Source organism: Scophthalmus maximus, chromosome 20 (genome assembly GCF_022379125.1).
Source record: "Scophthalmus maximus strain ysfricsl-2021 chromosome 20, ASM2237912v1, whole genome shotgun sequence".
Classification (NCBI taxonomy): domain Eukaryota; kingdom Metazoa; phylum Chordata; class Actinopteri; order Pleuronectiformes; family Scophthalmidae; genus Scophthalmus; species Scophthalmus maximus.
In genome coordinates, this window is record NC_061534.1 from 13,445,802 (window position 1) to 13,464,849 (window position 19,048).

General features: G+C 41.0%; 2 protein-coding genes across 7 annotated transcripts; one reads left to right on the plus strand and one right to left on the minus strand.

Moving 5' to 3' along the window:
• Positions 1-643: 643 nt before the first annotated feature.
• miga2 (mitoguardin 2) lies at positions 644-14,237 on the minus strand. Of its 5 annotated transcripts, none has more exons than XM_035607820.2 (16): positions 13,936-14,237; positions 11,446-11,727; positions 11,082-11,292; positions 10,864-10,979; positions 10,628-10,748; positions 9,284-9,411; positions 8,923-9,040; positions 8,592-8,698; positions 8,392-8,504; positions 7,895-7,967; positions 6,766-6,852; positions 6,533-6,631; positions 5,662-5,796; positions 5,476-5,529; positions 5,241-5,357; positions 644-4,571 (listed from the first exon to the last, which is right to left on the minus strand). In XM_035607820.2, exons 2-16 carry the CDS (start codon positions 11,539-11,541, stop codon positions 4,371-4,373), a joined length of 1,776 nt encoding a protein of 591 aa, XP_035463713.2. In that variant the 5' UTR covers positions 11,542-11,727; positions 13,936-14,237; the 3' UTR covers positions 644-4,370. The 5 variants fall into 5 exon arrangements, with proteins under 5 accessions (XP_035463713.2, XP_035463709.2, XP_035463710.2 ...); XM_035607816.2 differs by lacking the exon at positions 13,936-14,237 and adding an exon at positions 12,504-12,646; XM_035607817.2 differs by lacking the exon at positions 13,936-14,237 and adding an exon at positions 12,459-12,539.
• Positions 13,674-18,703, plus strand: st6galnac4 (ST6 (alpha-N-acetyl-neuraminyl-2,3-beta-galactosyl-1,3)-N-acetylgalactosaminide alpha-2,6-sialyltransferase 4). Of its 2 annotated transcripts, none has more exons than XM_035607822.2 (6): positions 13,674-13,795; positions 14,006-14,118; positions 14,237-14,383; positions 15,501-15,913; positions 16,562-16,669; positions 16,791-18,703. In XM_035607822.2, the coding sequence occupies exons 2-6, from the start codon at positions 14,107-14,109 to the stop codon at positions 16,975-16,977; spliced, it is 867 nt and encodes a 288-aa protein (XP_035463715.1). In that variant the 5' UTR covers positions 13,674-13,795; positions 14,006-14,106; the 3' UTR covers positions 16,978-18,703. The 2 variants fall into 2 exon arrangements, with proteins under 2 accessions (XP_035463715.1, XP_035463716.1); XM_035607823.2 differs by having other exon boundaries at positions 15,504-15,913.
• Positions 18,704-19,048: the final 345 nt, after the last annotated feature.

The window sequence follows — 19,048 nt, forward strand, 5'->3', positions numbered from 1 at the left end:
AATGTTCTCAATCTCACTTTAGTTTGTTATAATAACCACAAATTAAACTAATGATGTGATCATCACAGGTTCGCTGGTTCGATTCCCAGCTCGTCCAATCCACATGCCGGCGCTGCAGTGTCCCTGGGCGAGACTGAACCCCACATTTCCCCCTGTGCCAGCAGCATGTGAATGAGTTACATGACTAAAAGACAAAGTGTGTATGTGAACGGATCAACTAGAGTGGCCGACAAGACTAGAAAAGTGCAACATAAATACAGTCCATCCATCCATCCAAAAGTCAGGTGGTCACTAACACCATTAGGATTCATCCTCTGGGAAGCATGAATGTTTATAAAAAAAATCTAATGGCAATCCATCTAAAAGGTTTTGTAATATTTCAGTTTGGAACAACAAACTTACATGGCCTCGCTAGAGTCTCACCTCTAATGTTCCTAAAAAGAGATAAGGGACAAAGAGTTAATAACATGGGCATTACCCATACGTGAACTTGTGCATGTTTAATACATGACGGCAAAACATGGTGACAGTAATCCATCTCAGAACATCATTATTTATTAATCCATTTTTCCCCTTCTCACTTAAATTCTTTAAAAACATACCGCTCTTTTTAATGAACACTAATAACTGCTTTTTGAAGATATACACTCACTACAACAACAAAATTTATTTGGATTTCGAGAGGTTTGATCCCTAGAGGTACACGAAATAAATTGAGCCGTAATTCATTGGGGGGGAAGCAAAAAAATTTAAAATTTTGTTCAATAACAAAAAAAATAACATTTAATATGGAGAATCAAAATCAATGTACAGTTTGTGCTGGCACTGTAATTCAACAATAGAAAAGACAAAAAGGCATGAATAGGACACTTGTAATGTAGAGCAGTAAACTCAATTTGGCCATCTGAAATCCTTGTAAAACTCCATAATCCACTGGATGTTTGCTAAGAAGGCGAGTCCATGCTTGAATTTTCACTTTCCAATGATTTTAAGTTCCTCAATATCTTTATTCAGCATTCTTCTAATAGGGTTTTTTTTTTAAACTAACAATATAAGTAACTAGGGCTGAGCCTGTGTCTAATTGATGCATGTACACACTGATCGATGCATTTTTATGAAAATTTACACTGTTAACATGCAATGGCTGTTGGATGAATACAAATCTGATCATCTACTCTCATCACACGCAAGAAGCAATCTTTGACCACAAGACTAAATATCAGCATTTTTCCATAATTACATTTACCTGCATGATACATACTGTCAGTAATCTACAACAACAGGACTAAAGATTGGGAGAATAAGATTTTAAAGCGGTTCATCGGAGATTGGACCACACGCAATCAGATGTTAAGATTGGAGAACATTCAACACGGAGACTAAATCAATAACTTATTATAGTAACCAGAATAAATATCTTCCATAAAATAGTTTTCTGGGAAATAAAGTTTCTTTACTGTACAGCATGTATGTTCTGTGTTATCAATGATATGTCCGTTTTGTTGTCTAATAATAATAATATAAACGACTGAATTATTAGTCAAACTCTCAAAAGGATCATTAAGAAAGAGTTGTGGGACATTCCTACATCTTTCTAGTTTTTCTGATAAAGTGCAAAAATGCTTGAAAACACAAAGCTGCATATCAAAACAAGGAACAGAATATTCTCTGGAAAAGGCTCCATCTACCGTTGGATGTTCTGAAACTGAAATAATCAACAGACGTAATCCTTGAATTGAGATTCTAGGCAAAGGTATTGCATTGTGACAATTAAGAGCCCAAGACACAATAGAAATGACTGAAGAGCTCTGACTTTCAGAGGCGTGCTGCAACAAGAGGAATATTTGGATTATTAAGACACACTGATTATGAATGACAAAGAGACAATTTCTCTTAATTTGATAAAACTATTCCCCCAAGAAATATAAATCAGAGTGATCGGACAGAAATGTTGCAGACAACCACGAACATACACTCTGAGTGTCTGCTGCCATGAATGATCAGATTTCATTGAGACAATTCAGTTCTTAACAGTTTCTTAAACAAACATAAGCCACAGTCTGCATATGAAAAATCTGATTTTACAGTACCGATCCCTGTTAGGATTGTAGAAGAAAACTCCATTTAACTTGACATCTTCGTGTCCTTCAGTGTCTCAACAACCTCACAGTACTGGGACCAAAAAAAAGACCACAGGTTTTGTTTTTTTCATCAGTGCACTTATGTAGGTAACAGTCTTGACTGTACAATGCCCGCTCTTCGTGTCTTTGTGAAATCAGAAACAAAACAAGCATATTCTTGGTAGAACTACTACTGGCAGTTTTTTTTAAGTGGTGGCGTCAATTTTAAAATATGTTGTGAAGAAAGAAAACGACATGTGTTTCTGATCGAATATCACACTGAGGCAGTTGGGTTTTTTTTTCTTGGGCACAGGCCTTTTTTCACAGAAGACATTTTTAAGTAGTGGGGAAAGCACTGGTGTACATAAGAAAATGTTTCAGGGCAGAAACCCTGAATTGCGCACGGTTGCTTATGATCATTAGGCTCAGATCCTTTAGTCAACTTAAACTGGCAACGCAACGATGCAAAAACAAAAATCTCTGTTATAAGTAAATGTACTGCAATCAAAAACAAAAGTCAAATAAAAAGTCAGTGTAAAATGTTCTTACGTATCAAATGTAAAATTATCCATCAAGCAGGAAAAACGCTCCTTTGATGATGATGTATTGTACTTACATGTTATATTTGTAGGATTATTATTACTGATCCATAAATGTGTAAGTAACCTTCTAGTATGATTGTTTTTAGCAGAGCAAATTTGAACTCGTCCACATGTTGGGTTGTATGTAGATTATAATCTCACTTTGAAACTTTCTACCAATGCGGTGTCAGTTTACTGTGACACTTAAATCAAAGCGGAGCCACTGTTAATATTAATAACACCGTTGCTTTTACTTTTATGACGATGAAAAAATGTCTGCTGTGAAAAAATAAGACCCTCTGAGTAAAAACCCCTCATCCTACACCCATTTACTAAAAGTCATTCGTAGTAGTAGAATAACGACCATACCCAGTATGTACCACTGTTACATTTTACACTGGAAACACAGATTCATATGTTCATATCACTTGTGTTTGGATACTTTTGCTAAAAACAATTATAACACGTTTCGTGTGTTTTGTATCTGCAGATTCAAACTCAGCAAGTTGTACAAATTAGGCCCAAATAGTTGGAGGCAATTCAAGTGGCTCAACCAATTGATAAGCTGTAAGAATTTATGCATCACCTAATATTGATAGTATTTATCACTCCCTGTACTCTTGTACAGCACAAGATATTTGTTTTCTGTTAAACCTTCAACATTGACAAATGATCCTGTGTGACAGTATTTCAACAGACTTTCTTATTCTGGTGTTATTAGCAGGTTTTTTGTGCCTTTGCGCCATTTAAAAATCGACATTTCACACATTTTTCATTGCCAGGTAAATTCTAAGGGACCACTGGTGACCATTTGCGTCTTAGCTGCTACGTCCACTTTGGTTGAGAAGACAGCTGGTCTGGGGTCAGAGTATAGCTTAGAGATAATCTAAATTCTATATGATAAACACGTTAGCACCCTACACTACTTTTACATGATGTCTTTATGCGCTTAATACAATTTCTTTTTTTTGATATGTCACATATTTGAGAAAATCAAACCGGAATAAATACTTCAAATTTAGGAGGATTTAAAAGTGCCATCTGTGAAGAGACAAATTCATTACATCCTTCATTACGTAGCACAAATCTTCCGTTAGTAAATGTTGTCAGGAATTATCACGGACTTATCAATTATCCTTGCCCCTTTAATATAAAACACAAAATATCAAGAGACTTCTTTTAACGTAACAATGAAGACTATGATATCACAAGTCAGATGAACGGAGGGTGACAGTGCAACCATTAGTTCTCTGAAGACACTCGCTCCACGTGGAGTCATCGTGTAGAAGGCCCAGTCTTCGTGTGTCTCGTGTGTTTTTAAGCATCCTTGTCCGACAACAAGGCCTCACACGTCTGAGATTGCATGACTACAGTTGGCGTTCTCCATACGCAACACAGCAGCTGACAACAAGAGAGAGGTGGAATTGTATGGTCCAACCAGTCTCCCTCATTAGTACCAGTGACACAGTAGATCTAGTGAAAATATATCCTCTGACAGTCTTTGTGTTTGATGACCATAGATGAATGAAGGATTACTTCAGGTTCCCAGTGTATCCGATCCAGTCTTAGCACAGAGTAGGTGTTGAGCTGCGGCTCCCTGCCGATTTCCACTGGTTCGCCTATTGGCATTTGTCCCGTGCAAGCCCCGAGTGCCCCCCCCCCAGTTGTTTTAGTTGGGCCCTGAAGAGCTCTCTCTGTCTCTGGGCAGGTCACCGTTGAGCTCCAGGAGGCTATTAATCCCCAGGTAACCCAGTAAAATCTCACTCCGGCGGTGGGAGAGGTTCAGGATGTCATCTGCCAAGGAGTGAGCGGAGGTGAAGCGGACCTTGTCGTGGTCAAACATGTCCTTCAGGTACTGCACAATTTGTTGCTGCAGATAGAGGACAAGTGACAGAAATGTAGATATGAAAAATTTAACTTTTTTTTTTTACACATGAAGGTTTGCTTATTCTTCATATTTAGTCCAACTTAGCCAGTGAAAACTGTTGTATAAGTTCCTCTATGTTTCTAGAGGAGGTAAGTCACATTTTAAATAAATAAATCAATAACTCAATGAAGTGATCAGGGTTATTTCAGCTTGGGCTTGGAGACTACAAATCTAGAACAGACAGACCCATTTGCTGTATGGAGTCTAACATATCAGAGTTATCATAATTACAAGCTTGTGAATGGTTTATAGCAACATCATGTCAACATCCACTCAGGAAGATTAAACCCAAATTCACTGGATAGTGTTATATTGCCTTTGCACAGTATTTCTAACCCTCAGTCTACAACCACCTCTACGAACCATCCCATGTAACATGAACGCAGCACAGCGAGAGGTGCCGTTAAGGGCATTATGGGAGGTGGAGGATCCACGTCTTTTTTAATCTGTACAATACTGCACTTCCAAAGATTGGTGAGGTTTGTCAGAGACTGATTAAAGAAGGCTTAAGAGTCCACAACAATGCTAGTAGCTCCATGAGGCTATAGTACTTTGAGCTAAATGTTTCTATCGTCAGGCTCAATGCTGATATTTTTAGTCCAATGCTCTCACCTTGAAGATAGTGCACACTTCACTTAAGTGCTGCCTGGGTCCCAAAAACCCAAAAGCTAAAACTGGGCTCACATGTTCTGATATGGCATAGAAGTGGGAAATAAAACCATCAGGGACCTATGGACAGTGGAGAAACGTCCGTCAAAATCAGAGACATACAGCAGTCCACGTAACTGTACTTTGAAAAACAAAATGCATTAAAAAAGCTCCCAGTTTCACGTGGACTCAAACTCACCATAAGCAGACGCCTTTTCGCTTTCAGGACAGACCAGCAAGCAGTCGCCAGAGCCTAAAAGAAAAAACCCAACTGTTATTGGAGTAATGTATGACTCAACTACTGGTGTTATAAACCAAGGATTTTGTGTGTGTGTGTGTGTGTGTGTGTGTGTGTGTGTGTGCGGGCGTGTGAGTGTAAATTAACCGTCTCTTTAAAGCTGTCAGAGAGCCAGCGATTCCTCAGCACGGCTACCACAGAGGAGGGAGGGCTCTCCAGGTCTTCGAATGCATCCATCAGGATGAAGTCCAACACTATGTCAAAGAAGTTCATACACACCACCTGCAGAGATCAAGACATAAAATCATCACGTAAGTACACAACCGACAACCACATGACCTTAAAGGTGAGCTTTACACCACAGCAGGAAAAAATTCCGGATCATTCTGTGGCGTCTTGGTAGAGTAAGTAAGGAGGCAGGACATGGCGATAATGTTTTACGAATTCACCAGAGATTTCCTGCTACATGCTCACTCTGACATTCTCCGGAAATTTGTCCAGGATGCTGGCAGGAAAGGTTTTGGACAATGTCCGGACTTCATTGCACGTCTGAAAGCAGCTTGAGTAAAGCATCGAGTAACCTGAATGTGGGCCGCACTTAAATTTAATCCAGATTAGTCACAGGGTATCTTATGTTCATGTAAACGGCCTGAGCCACTGTAAAAACATAATCTTGGTCTGACAATTGCACCCACGTGGTTATGTTTAGAGGCCAAGCTGAAAACAGACTGAGAATCAGTCAGAATCAAGTATAATTTGCTATCAGAAGGTTCATTTGTCTCAGTAGTATTTGCTAGAAGCAAAATGGAGAACCCACAGTCTTATTAAGTGTGTTTACCAACCACACCGTATGAAGGTGTATCTGTTCTTTTGCTGTGATTTTGCTACTGCACTTGTTTTTGTCATGTTTGCAGAGTCTTAGAGAGACCAAAATGTGCCCATGTGGCATGGGCGCATTTTGGTGCATAACACTTACAAGTGCAAAAAAAAGTATGAGGTGAATGACGGCATTACTCACTCCTCTGCCCTCTAGCTCTAACTTAGTGACAGGCCACGTTTCCTCTCTCTGGGTGTAGAGCAGCATGTCCTCGTAGCTCTCAAGGAAGGCTTTGGGACTCTGAGTTCAAGAAAAACAACACAGGATTATAATTAGTTTTAGCAGGGCACACATATCCACAGAAGTAGAACCCTGTCTCGTTTATCCAATTCGTATCAGTTAAGAACTGAGGATCCCAATGAGTAGTGTTTTACCTTGTTTGCCTTTACCATCAACCCTGTTATCATTTGCTTCCCAGTCTCCATGAAAAACGTGCGATGAGTTTCCTCCGACAAAAGGACCTGAAAGGAAAAAAACTAAACATTATCAGCCTTTTTTCCCCAATTAATTTAGACTGTTTATACATTGGGCATCGATTGCATCACAGTCCTGCCTCATTGTTGAACGTAAGCAAGAAAGTGTACTGTTATTTGGTTGTAGTTGATTATTTTTCAACACGCTTCATAACCAAATTCAGCTCCACAGTGAACTTAAAAGTGAGTTATCTTTTGCAGGAGGAACAGGGAGGGACCGAGTTCAATGAACTCATGCAGATATGAATGATCCCTTTAACTCCATCATATGTGAAACTGTTCACATGTGATATAGAGGCAGAAAGCCTTCAATTTTCAGTATATGTTTTTTTCTTAACCTAAAGAACAGAGCTAAAAAGTTGTACAAGGACCCACAGTACCATCCATAAGTAAAGTGGAAGGAACACCATTAGTCATCTCTCCTGACTGCAGCTTTTCTTTATATTTGATTAAGTAACTTTTGTCTGCATGTGGTTTAAGCAAAGTCACCTGACTCACTTGCCTGTGGGTGTTCAGGCCATCTTTAATGGCCTGAACACCTCTGAATTACAATGTTCATCATTAAAGATCATCCTGAATCATCGTCTCTATTGTCACTGCACTACAATATTTAGCAACTGGAATGCTAACCCATTAAACCCTTTTTAAATTGTGTTCAGCTTCATTTGTTTTCTACTTCACAGCTCACTTTAAGAGTTTTACAGGAACTATAACTGCCAAGACTGACATATCTCATGGTGCCTACGTATAACCAAGGTGGTTCCCATTACAAGCTTATGCTGTGGTGCTTTTGACCACTTGTATTAATATAGAGTGATATTCGGATAAGAGGATCCATCTATTTTTTTTCACAATGATGTACATTTCTGTCAACTACACTGGGCAGTGTGAGGAACAGCTGGTTGAGTTGTCATAGGCCATGACAAGACAAAGAGAAGAAGAAGACACTAAGTCAGTGTGAACAATTTCGTCAAAAAACATAAATAATGTCTTTGGGGATGTAATGTGGGTGTTGGGAGCTGAAACCGACCTGGAACGCTTGTCTCACACAGTGAAGTTTGGCAAGGAAATCCTGATCACCGTAACATTCAAGTAATTCGGTCCTGGTAAAAAAGAGAGACGGGCATGAAACACAAAACTTGAAACAGACAACATGTAAACGGATCCCAATATTTAATCACCTTTTAGCTCTGTTATGATAATGGGACACATCCAGCTTTTTAGCTGCTAAATGCTCCACTTTGTCTATCACTTTGTGCAGGGCAGGTACACTAAAGTGAGTCTATCAGAACTTTTTCTATTAAAATGATGCTGAGGAGAGCAGTGAGAGTTAACCCAAACAGTAAAGTTTCAGACTGTAAAACCAAAACAATGAGGTCAAACATCCTGAAAACCCTCCACAGACCTGAGGTTATAATACAATTCGTGCATGTGTCACTAACGGTGACTCATTTGACATTTTGATATTAATAAGTGCAGCTTATAGTATTAAGTCTTTAGATAAAGACGTTGAATTGTTGCAGTTACCTGAGGGACCTATAGGTCACTTTGCTCTCCCGTACCAGAGACAAGGCCTCTTCATAAAGAGCTGCTGGCTTCAGAGGCTGGTAGACCTCTTCTAGAGACATGGCATCAAACAGCTGCACAGGAAAAGGAAAATACAGTACATTAGTACATAGTCTTTACGTGAAGAAAAAGCGCGGGGGGGGGGGGGGGGGGGGGCTTACCTCTGCAGCCGAGAAGAAGGAGTCGTCAGAGGTAACGGTAGTAGCATCCTCATCTTGCAGTCTGTGGAAACTCTCCACTTGAGGCAAGATAAGAGTTCCTTCACTCTCTGCCAAAAGGACAACACAAATTGACTCACGGGGCAAGAATCAAAACGCAGATGCGATTACACTAATGACAGAAACTGTAAAGCTGCAGATACAGTAACAGTCCTACTACTCACTGATTTTAAATTCAACATTTAATTAAACCTCCTTAGTTATTACCAACCTTAACCTTTCATTAAAAACATTTACATCCTCTTTATTAATTAAGCTCAACACAACCCCTTACCAAAATCTGCCAGCACGCTGTCTGTGGGGATGCTGCTGCCAAAATCCTCTTGTAGGTGGTAAGCCCTGTGCAGGAGTGTCTCCAACTTGTCAGCAAACACCTTATTACGGTCTTCAACCTTAAAATCAAAGGGGGGGGGGGGGGGGGGGGGCAAGTTACTTTGACATTATGTATTAAAAAAGCTCAAGTCATAGATCAACTTGAGTTTCGTCTTTGACCAAACCAACATCATCACAAGTAGCGTAGGTGAAACAACAACTGCACCATAATAATACAAATACTGCACATGAACTGGAAACTCGTGCAGCCATGTACAAGAGTGTCAGACAGTCTGCACTGGTAATGAAGGCTTTATCGCTACCATGGGAAAGTCTCCACACGTTGCCCCCTGAAGGGCGAGGCTGTTGTTGCTGGAGGTCGAGTCGGGGTAATGACGAATATTCAGGGCCTGTTCCCACTTTCTCAGAGCTTCCTCGAACAGCTCCATCCCTGGCAGGAAAAGGGCAGAGAGACTTGACCTTAATGTTCATTTGCTAGACAGAAAGCAAAAACTATAAGTGGCTCAGAACTGCAGACATTTGTGTTATTTGTTGGAAGGGGGGGTCCAGAAAATGATAGAATTCAGAGAGTTCATGCTAAATATTCCACATTTTCAGCAGCACCCTGGGTCTGATAGTCCAACAATTTACTGGCTATATCTTCACATAATGTGGGAAACAATGTAATATAACAATGGCTGTGGCTATAAATGGTAATACACAAGAAGCGACAAGTAACTTTACATGATAATCAATATGCAAATGTAATAAGTCATCCTCAACTGCAATGTGGACACTCTACTCTTTGCTCAGTCATTGCAGTAAAAAGAAGTCCTGTACCATTAGGTTATTTACAGCTGTCACCAAAACAGATAATTCAGTTTTACAATCTTTTCTCATTTCCAATGAAAAAGAACTCAAGGCAGAGCTCATCTTTCTAACCCTTACACTATGTCTTGACACAATATACTACAAGATATTTCAAAAAATGTTGACAGATGATCTGATTTTCAGAGGAATCGCTAAGATCGCCGGGAAGTTTCTGCAATACTCTAGAGAACGCGGATAACGTAATGACTCTAATAACAGACAGTCTTGTTACAGAAAACTGCACGTGCATTCATGGATTCATTACAACCAACAGATGTTAATTTTTTTTAATGGAGACAGTACCAGCGTACTGAGGAGAGAACGGATCTGTGCGTCTCAGTGGGCGGGGCTAACTCTCACTGCCCGTCTGCAGCACAGACAGAGACGAGCAGAGAGTAAACTGCTCTAAAGTCTGTATGTCATTCACCTGAATCGATGGAGGCAACACACGTTGCCACAAGTGAAACAAATGTTTGCAAGCACAGGCGGTAACACGAGCGATCTGTCGAAACATTTAGTGAAAGTGAAAGTGAAAGTTCACTCTACTTCTGCTGGTCCAAGTCAAAGACCAGATCTGTTATTTTTTTAAATACATTTTATTTTTATTTGTCTTTTTTTTTTTACACAAGACGCTCACTTTTTTTCTTTTTCGTTCACCTCGCTTGTTATTTCAAATGGCCTAGATGGTGAGAAACATTGTGATTCAGAACGTGGATCATGATTCTATCCCAAAAGGTCGTCATATAATATTTTGGCGAGATCGCCCACAACTATCCCGAATAATAGTAAATACCTACCCATTAAATACAGATTCTCTGCATTAGCATCCTCTAGAGCCCCTGACTCTTCCACCACAGGCTCTGCTTCCCAGGGCGTGGATGCATTGGCAGACTGATTTGGGGAGCTTGGGACCCGCATCTGTTTCAGAGACACAGATTATGGACAGATTGGTGAATTAGACAAAAACGCAATAAGGGTAAAGGGCAAGCAAGCGTGACAAAAATGGAAAAAACATTTTGAGGATGAAACTAACTGATGCCAGGCTGTGCGAGGAACTCGAGTGTTTGCTGGGAGCCAGGGAAGAAATCCCACTCATGGTGTCGTTGCTCCTGGTGCTCGGACTCATCATCTGTCGGCCTGTTAACGGACCTGTACAGGGATAAAAATAAGCATCTTCTTAGCTGGATATGTTTAAGTAGATGCTGAGAAACACGACAAGCGATGAAGTCATGAACAAAAACACATACACACCTCTCTTTAGTGACAAGGGTCTTCCGGTCTTCATCAGTGCCTCAGGTATTCCCACGGTCTTCTGGCCCTCCTTGCCGAGTGTGGCCTGCTTTCTTTTCCTCCCCCGCCGTTTGAGCTGATGAGCGGTGAGAGCCAGAGCGACGCTGCCCAGTGCTGTGGCAAAGAGCACCTTCTTCAAGCTCGGGGTGAGTTTTAGCTGAGAAAATATGGACTGAATGCAGGAAAGGGAAACATGAGCCGTCATCACCAGGTCCCGCCCGCTAAACATCACCTTTGTAACTGTTTTTTGTTGTTTTATAATTCTGCAAAGGATGCTTTGTGCTTTAACATGCAAAAACCCAACTGTAAATGCAAAGTGTTTTACCTGCCCAAACGTGGAGTAGAGAAAGACCGGTATCTCCGCTACCGTCATGGCCAAGGCCTGGGCGATGGACATCCCCTCTGCTTGTTTGAAAGACATCTCAGAAAATGGAAAACGCCTGCCGGCCACAGTTTTTCCAGGGCTCCCTCACATTCACCCTACACACGAGGTTTCCCCTCCGCTCTTGAGATCGAGGGACTCGCCGACGAACCCGCCTGTCGTCATTCACTCCCGAACTCGTCCTCCGCGCTGGTCCACGGTGTGTCTGACAGCACTTTCACTACCCTGCAATAAATAAGACATGAGTTTTGGAAATAATCACGAGGGCTCAGGCCTCCTCTCTCGGCTCCCGACACAGAGGTAATCTGAAGAGAGACTCGTGCTTTAGTCTGGAAGACCTGACTCACATTGACTGTAAAGCAGCAGAGCAACTGGACACACAGCCAGCTGCTTTACCTCTTTACAGTCTGGTAAGTCTTTCCCACACCTACTGTACATGACCCGGGAAGGTGTGGCCACAGTGTGGCAGACTAGCTGACTTTTCCTCTCACTTTGAAACAAAGCTGTCTCGTTCAATAAGTCACCCACTGGTTTACAAAAATGAGGAATCATTTCAAGCCAGGCAGTGGAAGTTATTAATGATTAAGAAGCGGTTGGTTGAAGAAAATAGAAAAAGAAAAAACATGGCTGTAAGGTGGATATCAAGCTAGGCAGTGAGTCAGGGGCCGTGGATCCACCCCGCCGCCGTTCTTTTTAAACGTTTACATCAAAGTCATGGTGAGTCTGAGCTCAGTGTTCAGCATTTTTGTCAATGACAAGCCTAAGTTAGCACAAGCATGCCGACAACAAGCCCTCGCAGGCGCGCATGCTAACCTTAGCTGTCACACTTAGCTAGCATAGCGCAGCCCGACCTGTCTGTCACTTCACACCACAGCATCACCCGGTCAACCGGACCCTGGCTGCGGGGCTTCACACGGTCACAACCAGAGGCCGCGGCGGCTCCGAGTTCAACTCACCACCGGCACAGCTACTACAACACCACCCCTCGTACAGCTACGTACCGTGGGCATCCGAGACGGCGAGGAAGGACGTCCCACAGTCAGAGGGGAAAAAAAAACAAAAAACAGCACAGTGAATTTTTGCTCGGAGGCGGTACTTTTGAAAACGTAGGGGAACCTGACGAAAGCAAGAACCAATTAGGTGCGAAGTGCGGAGGGTCATCTTTATTTTGGACCAATTGAATGAAAGGGTAGGCGGGATAACTACTTTCACAATCCAATCAGGGCGTAGATCAAAGAGCATCGTTTACGTACGGACTAAAATCAGAAAGCAAAAGTGGTCAAAAAGGTAATCTTTTTTTAAAAGCAGTCATTCACATAGCACGAAAGACAAACAAATGAGCAAATATTGTCAAGCAAACAAAGATAATTAAGTACAGCATGTGTAACTACCATAGATAATATTTTAATATACACCCGACTGGCTTTGAAACAGTAATTTCTAAGAGTTCAAAATAAGGTATGCTCTATTTACGAGTGGCACGTGAAGGTAGCACTGTCCGTCGGTAGTGAACGCACCACACAACTCCCACGTTTTGGGGGGATTCTGTGGGAACATATTTTCTTCCAGTGTGAAGCTGTGCAAGAATTTCGGACTGCATTTTAAAATTGGCCTCGTTTGAATGCTATAATACTGCACGCTTTAGATGTTATGTCAATTAAGAGTATTAATGAAAGGAGGACAAACATGGACTTCTTGATTAATAATATAATTGTGTTGAGTAAGCATTTTATTCGTAAATGCAAATAATTAAAGGTGAAACCCCGTTTCAATGGATGGAAGAATGGAACTCAATCTATTCACGAAGTCTCTTCGATGTATGACAGACAAAAACGCCCTGAAACTTTCTGCCTTACTAGATTTGTTTACGTTGACTGAATAAGACCCTCATAAATGATATTCTATGTTCTCTTGTTTTATTTTTTGTTGTATCAACACGGAATTCCTTTTGTACAACTAAAAATGTGCCTTCATTGTTTGTACCTGAATTTTGTACAATCAAGAAATAGAAAGAAAGAAAAACTCCCACTTTTTGTTAGTCGATGGTTAATCTGAAATGCACTGGAATACATATAGATAGTGCTTCCGGTTGTAGACATTTGCTTTTCAGAATAAAAGCACGCCAGGTTAACTGCCGCTGTCCAGCGCTTGGCCAGGTACCTTCGTTGTATATACTAACCCACATAACACTTTTGGTGTGAAACTTGCACCGGAAGCCATGTCCTGGATAGAGGAACATTGTGCGGAATCCAGGGCCTAGAAATCGTGAACAGGCCACTGTGTCAACACAGAGGTGAGATATTAATTTAAGAGATTTCAGATCGTAGTTGATTCAGAGTCGATGTGAGGAGAATGTTGGACCTGTTGTCTGCCTGGGGATGAACGGTAAAGTTCAAAGGAAACGAATGGGATCCCTGATTTGAGAACACTCACCAGAACTGAGGAGAGGAGCCATTACAAAAAAGAAAAAAGAAAAGAATCATTTTGCTCATGAATCTTCCAGGGCTGGGGTTGACTGTCTCGCCGCCTGTGCCTCCGGTTAAACGGCTGGGAACATGGGTGCCGTGGGGCTCTCTGGAGCGGGGCTTGCCCTGAGGCCTTGATATGAAATCCCCGGTAAGTAGGAGCTGGTTATCCAATGCAGATGTGTGCCCTCATACAGTTAGATCAATATTTCAGTGCATGTGCCGGATACTACACCGTCGGACCATAAAGCCTCTGTCCCGCCACACAGATGCTGCGCTGGCTGTGCCTGCTCAGCCTGAGCCTCCCTCTCTTGTTTTGGTTCGGACATGTGATCACGCGGGACGGTCCGGCGCCTGTCCTGCACGGCCCCGGACTCAGGGGCTACATGAGGATCAGCCCCGGCGGGATGGAGCAGGTGAGTGTGGTGTTGTGTAGAAGGTTATCAGAGTGTTGCCAACTGTATTACTCCTCGACGACATAGGACTTGAGAGCTGAAAGTGAAAAAACAAAACACTTCCGGTGTTGACGTCACTTACGCTTGGGCTGTACACCGCGTGAGATAATACCATTACAATACATCACCGTTTCTTTGGGTCTTTTAAGACATGTGACCACGTGAATTACATACTGTAGTCTCTATGAATGACTGTTACTGAGCCTCACTAAGTCAGGTACCACACAACCAACAACTTGATCAACACAGAGCCGGTGTGGTGCCAAAAAAGCCAGAAACTGATTTCCGTCGTTTTTGGCAGGTAATATACTGTGTTTTATGGGTTGTATGACCCATTTAAAGGTAATTCAACAGGTGAAAGTCTGCATGGATTATAATCTAAGACAGAGCAGGTGAAATAATGCAGTTATAAGGATAATTGCAATAATTTCTTTATTTTATAACAAAACCATTACCATATATCGTCATGTTAATTACAGTGTAGTAATATTAGACATACAAACGCATACAAACCTTAAAACCAATAGAATCGTATTTCCTGTGAGCAAACCATGCCTGATTACGCAATAAACGGCAAAAACTTCTGTTACAAGAAATATTTAAGTTTCACAAAGACATATCTTTGATATTACTACACAACTATTACACAACTTTATAAAGAGTTGTGTCATTACGGTCATGAGTAATGAGAGTTTGATCCACATAAAATCAGTTTCTGGCAGACGATCACTTTTTGGCACCACACCGTCCCTAGCCTATATGGGGCCCTAAGCAGAATTTGATTTTGTTTTCTTACAGTTGTGGCATTCAGCATTACTCGTGGCACATTCATCCTTAATTGTATGCGCACGACCACATCTGAAGCATTTGTGTCCTTTTATTTAGACGTTGTGTCTGTCTTGAGTTTATTTCTTTACTCTGTCCGCGTCCATTAGTGTGCCTTTTTTACCGTTGAATGGTGGAGTGCTACATCTCTCACTTGTGCACAGTTCGTATTAATATTATTATTGTTATGATTGTGCAGAAATCACAACCTAAAACATTATTGTTGTTTTTTTTTAATCTTTCTCTCTGTCAGCAGTTTCTGGACATGCACTGCAACCAGTGTGCCTTGGTCTCCAGCTCAGGTCAGATGCTGAGAGCTGGCATCGGGGAAGAGATTGACAAGATCGATTGTGTCATTCGAATGAACAATGCACCCACGCTGGGGTACGAGAGCGACGTCGGGAGCCGCACCAGTGTTCGGGTCGTGTCTCACACCAGCGTGCCCCTGTTGGTGAAAAACGAGCGCTACTATTTCCAGCAGTCGGCGGACACGACCTACGTGTTCTGGGGCCCTGACAGGAACATGAGGCAAGATGGGAAAGGACGGATCTTTAACACTCTCGTGAAAATAGCAAACAAGTATCCGAACGTGAGAATCTACACCGTGACCCGAGAGAAGATTCAGTACTGTGACGGTGTGTTTCAGAATGAAACTGGGAAAAACAGGTACAGTTTGAGTTCATGTACCAGCAGAAAAATAACACAAATCCTTTTTGTTTTCCGTACAGTAAACCAACATAAGAATAAATTAACTGGCTGATATAGCAGTTAGAAAATCTCAAAGAGAGGGATCCCGGGCCAGGAGTAGAATGCAACATCTGTTTGTCAGCTTTGCCTACGATCCCTTCAAAATTAAACACCTCCATGTTTACAGGAAATCTTAAAAGCCATGAAACACAATAGACTTTACACATTTTACGTTTGGCCACATCACAGGTCATTTACAGAAAATATACTGTGAGTATATGAACAGCAATGATATATTGTTAATGACCGGTGCCAATTTTGGGGCTTTTATTTTGGTAATAGAAGAGTTTTAAAATATGGCTGCTGCTTATGATTGTTTTTCTTATTATTTATTGATCTACCAATTATTGTTTCAATATATTATTGAGCTTAAAATAGAGGAAAAATCTATATTAACCAATAGTCCTATACAATGATTCATGACAAAGAGAATCAGCAAATGTTTGGAGTTTTTTCACTTATTCTTAATTGAAAATGGACAATATATGAAATGATAAATTAATTAAATTTGACTCTAATTTTAAATCTGTTGTTTTCAAGAGCAGATGTTTGTTGTCTCTCACTCAGAATGAAGACCGGGGCATTTCTCAGCACCGGATTCTTCACGATGATCCTGGCCATAGATATGTGTGACAGAATCCACGTCTATGGGATGATCAATGATAACCACTGCAGGTGAGACTTTTAGTGAGTTTGTGATCTACACCTTAGCTCCATCTTATTATTATTTTTTTTTTAAGAATTTTGTGTCCTATATGAACCTTTCATTGCTTGTGGTATTTCTTCCTCCTGACAGCCGGGCCAATCACAGTGTTGTTCCCTACCACTACTACGAGCAAAACCGAATCAACGAGTGCCGGATGTACAAAGTCCACGAGCACACACAGCGCGGAGGCCATCGCTTCATCACAGAGAAGGCAATCTACGCCAAGTGGGCCACACGCCATGAAATAGAGTTCAAACATCCTACATGGAGCCTCTGAAAGAAGAAGATCCTAGAACCTTGGAAGATGTTCCTCGACCGTATGGCGGCATTCTGTTTTGCCTGCTTCTGCTGAATGTTTCAGTGTTGCCACAGCAGGAAGTACATCATGTTACTGATGGATTTTTTAAAAAGAAAATCCAGGATGAATGATTTGATACTGGCTCATCATGGAAAAAAATCATCTGCAACCATCCATGTAAAATAATGCATTGAGTTTCTACGCTTAACAAAAGTAAATAACAGTATTAAAGTGGTGACAGGTTTAAGTGCACCACCGTCGGTATCACTGAATATTTCAATCATGTATAAGCCATATGTCGGCATTCAGTAGATGCTGATAAAACATAGTAAGCCACTAGACTAGACACTGAAAGCAGTTTTATACCAAAACTTACACTTTCTAATTTCTTCCTACCTGTGCCTTGACTTTCGGTATAAGTTTAATTCTGCTACCCGGCTCTGTAATTTAAAGCTACTACTGTATATGCACTTTTACGCTGTGAGACAGACAGTGTATTGTTTAAGGCTGGAACCAGTTCATGATATCATTTGTGATCAAACTAGCACTTATTTTCCGAAAATGACTAATTCATCCTCTTCCAAAAGAATTGTTACTCACAGTTACCCAGTAAGTTACCCAAGTTTACATAATTAAATGACTTGAGTTTACAATGTTAGAAGATGAAGAGAACCAGCATTTTTTTTAAATGACTTGAATGATTATTCAATTATCTGAAAAAGATTATGATTATTTTCTAACTGACTCACCATGCCAGGTCCAGGATTGCTTTCCCTGCTCTCCTCCCTGCCGTTTGGTCCGTACTTTGCCTGACAACAAGACAATCCTCTGCCTGCCTCGACGCAGAGTCAAGTTCAAGGCTTAAAGTAAACCAGCGTTCATGGGACAGTCTGCCATTTTCCATAGAACAAAAAAACGATTGATAAATTCAAGCAACTGTTGTTTGTGACACGTCATTGTTTTCAACCCTTTGGCCGTGAACCGAACACCAGATGAACGCTGGACACAAACACAGATCCATTCTACTGCTTTATTCTTCATCAACTACTTACTGTCACTGGAACTGAAACTTCAAGCTGTTTACTTGCCCTCACTACAGCCAGTATTATTAGTGAGCTTTTTATTTAACCAAAACACGTTCATGTTAATGAGAACAGTGTTAAGATGTTTCCATAATGTCCTGAGTGCCATTGAACCCATAGAGTGACCATGCAGACACGCAGACACACACACACACACACACACACACACACACACACACAGCCTTCTCAATCACATACACATGACGTGTGTATGATAATCTTTAAAATCACTGACAGCAACGGAGTGTAACTGCAGATAAATCCATCCGTCAATTCCGGTCTTCAGCTCCACAAGCATCTCCTTTCAAATTGTTTCCCCTTGACATGTTGCTGCCTGTTTACAGTGAAAAATATAGCGCTGCCTTTTTCAGTTGCACAATGCTGATTTTGTGACTAATTCCAAACACTGTAATAGTATTTGCACTGCTGCCCAAACCACTGTCATAGTATTTCACTGTGTACATTTCAAACACGCTTTGTTTGAAATTCAAGTGTATTATCAGTGACTGTTCAGTGATCATACTTGTGTGTGCAAAGTAAAAACTTGAATGTAAACTTGAACACTGGCCTCTGCTAGTCTGAGATTGGCATCGACATGAATAAATGTGCGCTTGTTAAACAGAGTCTGCTTGTGTGTGTTTGCTTGAATCTACTTGTAAGATATAAATGTGCAGCTTTTTGTAAAAAGGTGCTTTTTTTATCATACTGACTTAATTTATTTGCGTTTCACGTAATTCACTTATACAGAAAACCTTTGGAAATGAAGAATTAGTCCATCAAATAAGTGCTGTAAGGCTACAGCCGACAATTATTTTCACAATGAAAAGGTCTGACAATTACTTTGATAATCACTTGATGGGTGGGGACGAAGCCCCACCTGACAAAATCCGATTTCTTGTTTTGTATTGAGGTGATATTAATGTTTTCTTTGTTGTTGCCATTTTTCATTTTAAAAAGATTTAAATCAT

What these genes read in the sequence shown, in the direction of transcription:
- miga2 (XM_035607820.2), bottom strand. Translation starts at nt 11,541, where the DNA reads ATGTCTTTCAAACAAGCAGAGGGGATGTCCATCGCCCAGGCCTTGGCC. An exon ending in ACCCTTGTCACTAAAGAGAG is followed by an intron (nt 10,980 to 11,081) that starts GTGTGTATGTGT and finishes ATCCCTGTACAG; the next exon opens with GTCCGTTAACAGGCCGACAG. An exon ending in CGAAAAGGCGTCTGCTTATG is followed by an intron (nt 5,358 to 5,475) that starts GTGAGTTTGAGT and finishes CACTGTCCATAG; the next exon opens with GTCCCTGATGGTTTTATTTC.
- st6galnac4 (XM_035607822.2), top strand. An exon ending in GCCCCGGCGGGATGGAGCAG is followed by an intron (nt 14,384 to 15,500) that starts GTGAGTGTGGTG and finishes TCTCTCTGTCAG; the next exon opens with CAGTTTCTGGACATGCACTG. An exon ending in AATGAAACTGGGAAAAACAG is followed by an intron (nt 15,914 to 16,561) that starts GTACAGTTTGAG and finishes TCTCTCACTCAG; the next exon opens with AATGAAGACCGGGGCATTTC.